This window comes from Cardiocondyla obscurior, linkage group LG06, assembly GCF_019399895.1.
Source record: "Cardiocondyla obscurior isolate alpha-2009 linkage group LG06, Cobs3.1, whole genome shotgun sequence".
In the NCBI taxonomy this organism is placed as follows: domain Eukaryota; kingdom Metazoa; phylum Arthropoda; class Insecta; order Hymenoptera; family Formicidae; genus Cardiocondyla; species Cardiocondyla obscurior.
In genome coordinates, this window is record NC_091869.1 from 7,763,006 (window position 1) to 7,774,365 (window position 11,360).

The window sequence follows — 11,360 nt, forward strand, 5'->3', positions numbered from 1 at the left end:
GGAACACACTTTATTAATGAGTTGCGAAAGTTCATCAGGTCGAGTTTGCGTAGAAAACCAATTTAAATAAAACGCGCGGACTTAGCGGGCTAACTACGCGGTCAAGTAAAGCACAGTGGCTCGTGGTGTCCACGGTGTCCACCAATCGCCGCTAACTTCCGTTCTTGCCAATCTTGCGTTCTTCTCTCTGATATCGGCTTCTCTGGTAGGTGTACAGAATTTTGTTGACGTGAATTATCTGCGCTAATCTATCAGTTTTGCGACGAATTTGCCTCAAAAAGTTCGTAATCACACGCTGTTTCTTTACCGCGAATAAGATGTACTCGATATTTTTGCCAATCGGGAAATAATATATTCTCATTCCGCACGGCATCGGGAGGTTATATCCTGCCAGCTGAAGTGTTCAACGTGTAACGAGCGTAATGTAAAAGTGTTGTTAATGAAACACATTACATCGTGGTTTGCTTTGCAGGTTTTGAACCATGGGTCGAGTAATTCGCGCTCAGCGTAAGGGTGCCGGCTCCGTCTTTCGATCTCACACCAAGAGGAGGAAGGGAGCCCCGAAGTTGCGGTCTCTGGATTTCTCCGAGAGGCATGGATTTATCAAAGGTGTTGTAAAGGTTCGTAATGTCTCTTTTTTTTCACAAATTTTAATTTTAAATTGATTTCAAGACGACTGGAATTCAAAGTTACATTTGGAGTTATAGACTTACTACTAAATTTTTCTGCTTGGATTCTTGCATTTGTGATGATACCAACTATACCTGCGTCTGATTGATTAAATGACGTTAAATTAGAGGCTCTTTCTGATATTTTTTTATATAATAAAAATATTTTTTATTTACTTAATAGATTTTAATTGATTGTATCTAAGATTTATTAATTTTTTATTTAGGATATTCTCCATGACCCTGGCCGTGGGGCACCATTAGCAGTTGTGCATTTTCGTGATCCTTACAAGTTTAAAACACGCAAGGAGTTATTTATTGCACCTGAGGGAATGTACACAGGTCAATTTTTGTATTGTGGAAAGAAAGGTATATTTAGCAATAATTTCTTTAGATGCACAATTTATAATATACAGAATGTTCCATAATAAACGATAAGTTCTTCCTACTTAATAAAAAGTGTTTATTTGTTAAAAAATATTCTGTAAAAAAATAATTTAAAATTACCACAAATATCTTCAATTCTTTCAGCCAATCTTCAAATTGGAAATGTGATGCCAGTCGGCATGATGCCGGAAGGTACAATTGTTTGTAACTTGGAAGAAAAGACTGGTGACAGAGGTCGACTGGCCCGAGCTTCTGGCAATTATGCCACAGTAATAACACACAATCCAGACACGAAAAAGACCAGAGTCAAGCTACCTTCTGGAGCGAAGAAAGTCATTCCCTCTAACAACAGAGCTATGGTCGGAATTGTCGCTGGTGGCGGACGTATAGATAAGCCTATTCTGAAAGCTGGTAGGGCTTATCACAAGTACAAGGCAAAGAGGAATTGCTGGCCTAAGGTATATCTATTGATTTTCATCTCGTACAATCCAAAATTAAAATTTTTCGATGATGGTAATCAAGACATTTGAAACCTGAAGATTTCTATGTAGATATTTTTGTTTAACTGAGTACAAACAAAAATTTCGCCGAGCCTATAATATTTCTTCCCATATTTGAAACACTTGAACAATTTTTCCAGGTTCGTGGTGTTGCCATGAATCCCGTGGAGCATCCTCACGGTGGTGGTAACCATCAACATATCGGTAAGGCCTCTACCGTCAAACGTGGCACTAGCGCCGGTCGTAAGATCGGTCTTATTGCTGCTCGTCGTACGGGAAGAATAAGAGGAGGCAAGACCGACACAAAGAAAGACGATTAGATATAAACGCCAATGTTTGACGATGTATAATAAAGAAAAACATTTACAAAACCGCATTTTTGAACAAGAACAAATACCAAGATTTAATTAAAAAAAAAAAAAAGAAGAACCCTGCCGTTCCTGCACTCACATTCATTTAAATAATGTAGTCTTCCCTGTTAGATTTAATTAACAGATGAGTTTTGATTGTATCGAAGCGTTCAGCATAGCTTTTTACTTTATTCATTGCAATAATTACTTTTATTATAATTAAATATCGAATTTGATGCGTTTACGGTAAACAGAAAATTTGAAATATTTTTAACGCTAATTAACCTTAACAAATAGATATATAGAAATTTATCTAAATTAAAAAATTAAATTTGCCACGAAACTATATTCGTTTGCAAGTGTAAAATTGCCGAGAAAGCATTCGATACTAAAATATCGTTATCAGTCGTGATTAACTACGCGCAATATATGAATTTCCAATTTTTATTTGCTGAGATAGAATTTTTGCCCACGTATGGACGAGAGAGGGAAGAGAGGTGTTCTTCCTTCCCGTAGATGCCGCGTCCCGTCGTCTCTGACATCCGTCGGAAGTTAGTCGATCGCCATTTTGGCAACTCGGGCTTTCTCGGCCATTTTTGTTGCGTCAACGTCGAGTGCGGCCAGGGGCCTCTCGCGCTTTCCTGCAGTCACGTTAGTTACCTCCGGGATTCCTCCGTAACGTGTTCAACGAAAGACTCTGCCGTGCCGTTTCCTCAAGTGACTGATAACGAGTCGAAGCCGTAATCGTTGCGGACCAGCGAGGCTGCATCGCCCGACGAGGCGCTATACATCGGTTTCGCGAGGCGACAAAGAGACCGCGCGCGAGAGAACGAGGCAGCGTACGAGAGAGAGACAGAGAACAGCGCGTCGAGACGCGTTGCAAATTTTTTCCTCAGTGTGTGTGTCTGTGCGAGATAGAGAAGGGCTAAAAGGGCATCAAGCGACAGAGCTGCGAAACCTACGCACCGAGGCGGAGTAATATGAGTAATGCAGCCAACCAGAATGGATCAGGTCTAGAGCAGCAGGTAAAGACGAAAAAAAGGGCGAGGGGCATTGTTCTCGGGGCGTCCCGCGGATTTTCCCTCCTCCTCCCCCGCGTTTCGTATTAAGATCGCGAGCTGCGGATTTTCTTTATCGCGGGGCCCGCAAACGCTAATGCTCTCGTTGGAGAACACTTGAAGGGGAATTTCCTTTATCCGATCGAAGCGTGAGAGAGAGGGAGAGGGAGAGCATCATGGGTCGTCGTCACTCGTCGGCCAGTTCGTGACGTACGCTACGTATAATGGCGGCAAGCGATTCCGGGAACAGCATGCCTCGTGTTGCGACGCGCTCGCTTTCTCTCTCCCTCTTCCTCACCCTCTCGAGCCGCGCTTATCCCGCGACTGGACGGGGAGCGGAGGGACGAACGAACGAACGGAGCGCTCCTGGAAGTCAGATTTTTACGGATGACTCATCGCCAAGTCTGGCGATAACGATTTTACCATCGCATGAATCGCCACGCGAGAGAGATCTAACCTGAGTCTTTTATGCCTTTCAGCTAGCTGGTCTGGACTTGCAGGGCTCCCGCCAGCCAAGTGGGGGCCGCTACATTCCACCGCATCTTCGTCATAAAGCTGCGAGTGAGTATGAGGATGTACCTTGTAAGTTGAACTTCAAAAAATATTATATTAAATATTCGCAAGGTACACTGTGATGTAATAAATCGATGTGTCGAGGCTGATGAGAATTACTAGCCAGCAAACTGTCGATTTTAACTCATGGAGTAACTTTGAACAAACAGAAGGAATATGTAGATTTATCTAAACATTTTATTTATTCGACAGGTAACCCTCCCTCGGATTTAGGTTACTCTTCCTCAAGACCCTTCAACGACCGAGACAGAGGGGGAGATCGTGATCGCGACCGAGAAAGGGAGCGTGATCGGGATAGAGGCAGAGGTGGCGGTGGCAGCGGCGGCGGCGGCAGCGGCGGCGGCGGCGGTGGTGGTGGTGGTGGTGGTGTTGGCGGTGGCGGTGGTAGCGGCGGCGGTGGAGCCGGTGGTTACCGAGATTCGCGAGGTTCTCGTGACGTTGACTTCACAAACTTTGGAAGCTTCGGCGGGCGCAATAGGCGCAGTCAGGAGAATGGAAGAGATTATAGATATCCGAATACCGAGCGCGATCGACCAATCAGCGGAAATGATCGCTGGCAGGAGCCTATTCGAAATGATCGCTGGCAAGAAAACAGAAATGACAGAATGGGCGGTGGAAGATGGGGCGACGACAGAGGTGGCAGGGGTGGCAGAGGCGAAGTCGACTGGACGATCCCCACTACCAGGGATGAGCGATTGGAGTTGGAGCTGTTTGGCACTGGCAATACTGGGATCAATTTTAGCAAATACGAGGATATCCCAGTTGAGGCTACCGGAGAGAACATCCCACCACACATCACATCTGTGAGTCTGATCTATGAAATCTTTATATCAACGTGCTCTTTTTATTTTTATATGGTTTCTAATTAATTTTTAATCTTTTCAGTTTGACGAGGTTAAGCTGACAGAGATAATAAAGAATAGCATCGCCTTGGCAGGATACGACAAGCCTACACCGGTACAGAAGTACGCGATACCGATCATTATCGAACGCCGTGACGTGATGGCCTGCGCTCAAACCGGATCCGGTAAAACAGCGGCCTTCTTAGTGCCAATATTGAATCAGATTTACGAGAGCGGGCCGCGACCACCACCGCCGCAGGCAAACTCAGGCAGGCGTAAGCAGTACCCCTTGGGTCTAGTGTTGGCTCCTACAAGAGAGCTCGCTACACAGATATACGATGAAGCGCGAAAATTCGCATACCGATCGCGTATGCGTCCCGCAGTCGTATATGGTGGTTCTAATATAGTAGATCAAATGCGCGAGTTGGATCGCGGCTGCCATCTACTTGTAGCAACGCCTGGGCGCTTGGTGGACATGTTAGGACGCGGCAAAATCGGCTTACATAATTGCCGGTACGTTCTTGTCACGCAGCAATAACGATTTATATTTTTTTATGTAATACATTTTTTAAATTTATGTTTTAGATTCTTGGTATTGGATGAAGCAGATCGCATGTTGGATATGGGTTTTGAACCGCAGATAAGACGCATCGTTCAGGAAGATAACATGCCACCGACTGGAGAGAGACAGACTCTCATGTTCTCTGCTACTTTTCCAAAAGAGATTCAAATGTTAGCTAGAGATTTCCTCAGCAACTACATATTCTTGGCGGTTGGTCGCGTGGGATCAACTTCTGAGAATATTACGCAGAAAATCGTATGGGTGGAGGAACATGACAAGCGTTCATATCTACTTGATTTGCTGCAAGCTAGCAACTTTTCAGATCCCAGTAAGATTTAATAAAGATTAAGTTTAAATTCACGTGTTAACGTCAAATTTTCAATTTAAACAAAATTATAATTAATAAAAAAATTAATGCATTATATTTGTGTTACGCAGCTGCTGAATCACTCACCCTAGTGTTCGTGGAGACTAAAAAAGGTGCCGATATGCTTGAAGAATACTTGGCCACAATGGGATATCCGGTTACTAGTATTCATGGCGATAGGACTCAACGCGAACGAGAAGAGGCATTACGTCGCTTCCGTGCGGGTAAAGCACCGATTTTGGTCGCTACCGCAGTAGCAGCACGTGGTCTCGACATACCCCACGTTAAACATGTCATTAATTTCGATTTGCCTGGCGACGTTGAAGAATATGTTCATCGTATCGGGCGTACCGGTCGTATGGGCAATTTAGGTCTGTTTTACGTCGAAACGATTGAATCGCGAGCGGTCATATAACAGAAAATATGTTACGCTTTGTTTTGTGATTTAGGTTTGGCCACATCCTTTTTCAACCATAAGAATCACAATCTGGTACGCGATTTGGTATCTTTGCTTATCGAGGCCAATCAGGAACTTCCACCCTGGCTGGATGACATGTATACTGAAGCAAGATATTCTGGAGGTGGGTCTCGACGACCAGGCGGCGGTGGCGGTGGCGGCGGTGGCGGCGGGGGCACCAAGGGACGCTTTAGTGGCGGCGGTTTTGGTGCTAGAGATTACCGTCAGCAACCCAGTTCTGGGTCTGGCCGTAGTAACGGGCCGTCTAGACCTGGTGGTTACGGAGGTAAGTAAATGATTACGTTATTAATAATATTCAATTTAAAAAACGAATGACAAGTAGAACGACAGGTTTTTTTTTTATACAATTTTTTTTATCACAGGCGGTTATTCAAGTTACGGGGGTAACTATAATTCATCGTACAATAATTCCACTAATAACGGCAACAGTGGCCCCGATTGGTGGGGAGCAGCATGGGACAAGTAGGTGATTATTTCCATCTCTATTTCTACTTCTTCATCATCATTATATTATTATTATTACTCTACACGCAAATTTAATTATATGTAAGGAAGACACGACATTATTACGTCTGACACTACACGCACGTGTTTTGCGCGCGTATACATATACACATGTGCAGAGTACAGACAGTTTTACGTAAAATACGTATTTCACGTTTTCGCTCGACTGCCTGTGCACTCCGCGTTTTTTTGAATGAGAAACAGAAGAAGAATACTTACGTTTGAATTCCACTATATTACATTTGTTCGTGAATAACATTAACAAATCCTGCGTGCAATTTAGTATTCGCGCCGGTGGATCACCGGATGATATTTCAAATGTGAATGATCTCACCATAAAAGTGCGAGTATCGTAAATAGGATTTGTTCGACACTTATTAGTTAGAAATCCATTCAACATTTCGTTGCCGTGCGTGCTGAAAAACACAAGTAGTATATCCACTAACGAATCAAATCGGTGAATCGTTTATTCCTGTTTGACAGGAATAACGATGTAACACAGTAGCTGAAGAAACTTAGTAAAATTTTTTAGAACTCCTGTCGAAACTATGGGGGGCTCATCGTAATTTTATTTACAATTTTTTTTTTTTTTATAGTACGGTGGGCGTATCTTCGACAATTATAGTATAACATAAACGTTTTACCGTTGTCGAAAGCCATTTAAATGCACAAGTATTTTATTGCTATCAGAATGGCCAGTAAAAGCGTGCAGTTTTATTCGAGTAGAAAATGGTACAATTCTTTATCACACGTTTATTGATACGCCGAAGATGCGCCAGATTACACCATAGATAATATGATAATTCCTTATTATTATTTTGCTTAATTTGCTGTAGTTCAGCGACGAATGGTACTTTGTTGTTTTGCCGTCCCCAAAGAGAGACGATATTGCGCCGGCAATATTATATGGTTTACTCGAATAAGCCACGTGAATTTTTCGGGGATCGACGGTTTTGATATTGCGAAAGAATATGGCAACACAGGCTACGTCTTAGGATACCTTTAGAAATCTCACACTTTCCTTATACATATAGCCTGAATACACATCGATAATTTAGAAAATTTCTATGCGGCGCTTATGCAATTTGTAGCCGGCAGTTTATTTTCATAAGTTATATTCATGTAACTTTAGTCATTACAGTGAAATCTCGATACATATATTAATCATATAACGCTGAAAAATTTTTACATTCCGTCGTAAGATTGTGTTTAAAGAATTTTTTTTTTTGTTTAATAGAATTGCTTTCATTTTTCTTTTAAGCTGCAAGTACTTGGTTAAAACATTAAATAACGAGTAAATTTTTAAAAATATTTAACAAATGTGGAGATTTCACTGTACGTACACGACTAGATATGCTTTAGTAGAAAGAGCAGGTATATGAATTTTTATGTACCTGAGCTTGAATAGTTCTACAGATGGAACTACGTTGGTCCCACATAGAAGCATGCTTATTGAATAGCATTTCTATTTCTAAACGTAACGGAGACGTTGCCCTGGCGAAATTGGTATGGCGCTTTATAAGAAAAAAAAAAAATCTTAGTCTGCAGTACCGAATGCGAATGTGTGAGAGTGCTCATATGAAGATAAATTATATTGAGACGGATTAAAAATACGGTTGCAGTTACAGAGGGGTATTAAAACAAAAACAAGGGAAGAGATGCTTTTGACATAGCGAGCTCTATCTTCATAAAGGAAAAAAAAGGGGAAGGGAGATAGAAGGAAAGCAACATAAGCCTCTTGGGAGACACACGGGGTGCACTCATGTTATTTTCTAGCTGTATTTATCAGTATGATACGCGCGTTATATATATAAATACATAACACTAAAATAATTGAGAAACGACTGTGATATCGAACGATCTTGTGACATTCAATTTCCATGCGAATTGATGAACGAACAATTAACGGAATAACAATTACAATAAATGCGTATTAATTAATCGGTATTGAATGTCGGGAAGGTAACTAGCTCACCTGTTCGAGCTGAGAACAAGAATATTAAGTCGTTAACAGTTAACACACATAAGACAACGTGGCTGTTGTCCGATCGGGGAGGGCTGAACGCTAAGCTCTTGCGGTCCCAGAAGACTTTCTAGGGCATTGTTTCTGCTTAAAGTAACGCGCATTAACGATATATAGGTGACGCGAGCTCGCGAGTCATACTTTACCAGTTGAACGATGACGGTTGGTAGGGCTTTGTAGGACGTCGATATCGTTTTGTGCTGAACGTCGGGATTCTCATCCATCTGATCTAACGAGAGGGGAAAAAAAAAAGTACAAATTCGATTTGCGTCACAACCGACAGGACTTTTAGACATGTCATACTTATACCTGTTATATTACTAGATTTAATAGTGCAATTCGCGTGCGTGATTCGTATGCCGTGTGACCGTGGACCAAGGTGTGAATGCCTCTCTTGCGAGGGGAAACCGATAATTATTTCAAGAGCATTCAAGGGGGTCGGGGTAGCGTTAAACGGAGCGAAATATCGTTGGCTTCCGACCATCGGGTGCGAGTGTTCTCGAACTTTTAATAACGACTCGTTATCGAGGCTATACTGCGTCACTTTGCGGAGGCCCTGCCAAGAAACGTTACTTACAACAAGTTCTCTCCGTCACCGAAACGTAGACTTTGTCGTGCGGATCTCGCGCGTCCACGGCAACTAGTTCGTTTCGTATAGAAGACTTGCACCGGTTCCGAGACTGATGGTTTCATACGCGGGCTTCTTTGCGTCTCCTATTTTGTTTTACATTATTTTATAAAAACTCTGACGAAGGTATCAGAGCTCTGATTCCACGGGAGAGTTGATTTGCGAACAAAAGCGGATCGCGCTATGGATCAAATTTATTGTACCCTGAGAAGCAGATATGGCATTTGCCGCGGCGAACGGTGATTGTTAGCGTATGACACTATGGATTTTGTGCGAAAATCAACGCACGTCACGATAGCGTCATACGCTAACCACCGTCGCTGCGGCGAATCTCATATCTGCCTCTCAACGTACACGTTAAGATTTTATCGTTAACTCTTGGATACGAGGTCTTAGGCGGAAGTGAAGAGCCTCGAAAAGTTTCGCGCTGTATATCATTGGCGTTTGGTTTAAAATTTGTTTTGTGAAAGCCCACGCGTCCAAGAGTTAAAGCGCGTTATGCGTTTTAATCAATCTTGTATGCATTTCGATATATATGTATGTATGTATATCTTTTTTTTTTCCAATTTACGTGGCAGGCAGAGAGGATTATCTCGTCTCCTAGTTTTACTTTCCCTTCAACGTGACAGCGTCCACGATCGGTATCGATCACCGATTGGCAGAGAAACATTAGCTTCGTATTTCTCTTTATGCGCGAGCCAGATTATCGTTCGAACGTTCCTGCAAAATAGTCAAGTGTGTCCACCGTGTAATAAATCGATATAAATATAAATTTAATGTACGGTACTATAACATTTTTTTTTTTTTTTTTTCTTTTTCTTTTTTTATCTAGCATTATTAGCATACTTAGATGAGATAGGAAATAACCGCGATTATTTATTGATTGATTTAGTATATTTATTTCCTACGTTTCGGAAGGATAAATAGCAAATGTATCTTCAGTACTGTACATGTACTTTTCGTCTCATGTTTGGTCCTCTGTAGTATATCGGACGAGCAGCCTTAAAGGGATGAGGGAGGGAGGGGAAAGAAACACTATGAATTCAGAATATGGAGTATGGAATATATGATCAGATGAAAGATTAATTTGAAGAGCACAGCTCGAAGAGAGAAGCTGAAGGAAAGGTAGAAAAAGAAAAAAAAAAAAAAGAACCGTTAACGTGAAAGGGGCAAACCAGCATCGAATAAACAGACATTAAAAGAGGAAAAGGAAAAAAATAGGGAGGGGTAGGGAAAAGAGAAAAGCAACGTTGACTGTGACTGCAATCATTATCGAGAGGGAAAGGAAATTCCGCGAGGGAACACATTGCACATCGTATAAAAATGTAAAATGCGAAAATGCGCGTGCGATAATGTACTATCGAAGCTCCCCGAGTGTCGAGGGGGGCTTGTCGCCGGCGAATCGCGGCGGAAATTGTTCACGTGCGAGTAGTCTTGTATTTTTTATTAATTTATATTAAGCGCGCGAGCGTCGCTCAGGCGATTTTCGGGGACGCTTGTCGTAGTAGCGGGACACTGGGAGTGCGTTTTCGCTCGCTGGAGCATGAGAGCTTCGGGTCCTTGCAAAAAGATGAAAATAAAGAAAACGAACGCGCTTCCGGTTTCCCGCGAAAGCGCCAGCGAGGTGGGATGGCAAAAGAAACGTCTTCTAACTTGTTCCGAACGCTTTTCGATTTGGAAGCGTGTCGTGCGCGTGTAATAGATCACGAGGAAGAGAGCTGCGAGAGTAAGGAACTAATAATTTCATTTTGCTGCGTGCGGCGAAAAAACAGAGGGGTTGCGATCCTAGAGAAGAAGGCGACACGCGCATCATTGATCTTGTAACTGTAATGATACTGCTACTCGCTTTACCCGTACCTCATGCGGGCGAGGAGGGGTGTCTTCGAACGGAACGGTGGACGTACCATTCTGTCGGTCTCTTATTTCATAATTTGCACATTTACACGCGTTAATGTAGAGGCGAAACCGAATATGCGAACAAAGATAACCGGATGTTTCCGAGGAATAGCTGTATGATACGTCTGCGTATGTATATTTGGTGTGTACACGTGAGTTCGTGCCACGTGCGTCTTGACACATACACGCATGCACGCGTGTTCATTGGAAAAACCGCTGAAAAGAAAAATGTCTTTGAGGAAAAGAAAATCGACGGAGAAAGAAGAAAAGAGTTCATCAGTTTGCGTCGTATATTTATTCTTCATTAGCAATAAATCTTCTTGCGCGCGTTTCTCTTTATCTTTCTCCGTTCGGTTCTTTGTTTTCTCTCGCTTTTTTCTGGACGTTCTGGACGCTCTTCCGCGTGCGCAGGCATGTAACACTCGTGAAAAACCGATGTGGAGTGTCAATATTGTTACAAAATACCTCATACGGGACGATCACATATTAATTCGATGTTCTTTCATTCGGTGAATTTTTCCGTT

The 11,360-nt window shown here is 42.5% G+C and overlaps 2 protein-coding genes across 3 annotated transcripts; both read left to right on the forward strand.

The window, feature by feature from the left end:
• Nucleotides 1-123: 123 nt before the first annotated feature.
• Nucleotides 124-1,931, forward strand: Rpl8 (ribosomal protein L8). Its single transcript, XM_070657474.1, has 5 exons — nucleotides 124-205; nucleotides 473-620; nucleotides 896-1,037; nucleotides 1,200-1,513; nucleotides 1,696-1,931. Exons 2-5 carry the CDS (start codon nucleotides 483-485, stop codon nucleotides 1,873-1,875), a joined length of 774 nt encoding a protein of 257 aa, XP_070513575.1. The 5' UTR covers nucleotides 124-205; nucleotides 473-482; the 3' UTR covers nucleotides 1,876-1,931.
• A 565-nt stretch (nucleotides 1,932-2,496) lies between these two features.
• On the forward strand, nucleotides 2,497-10,092 carry Bel (ATP-dependent RNA helicase bel). Of its 2 annotated transcripts, none has more exons than XM_070657447.1 (8): nucleotides 2,497-2,930; nucleotides 3,443-3,545; nucleotides 3,729-4,339; nucleotides 4,422-4,891; nucleotides 4,964-5,268; nucleotides 5,379-5,678; nucleotides 5,757-6,050; nucleotides 6,148-10,092. In XM_070657447.1, exons 1-8 carry the CDS (start codon nucleotides 2,886-2,888, stop codon nucleotides 6,249-6,251), a joined length of 2,232 nt encoding a protein of 743 aa, XP_070513548.1. In that variant the 5' UTR covers nucleotides 2,497-2,885; the 3' UTR covers nucleotides 6,252-10,092. The 2 variants fall into 2 exon arrangements, with proteins under 2 accessions (XP_070513548.1, XP_070513549.1); XM_070657448.1 differs by having other exon boundaries at nucleotides 3,443-3,524.
• The last annotated feature ends 1,268 nt before the right edge of the window (nucleotides 10,093-11,360 follow it).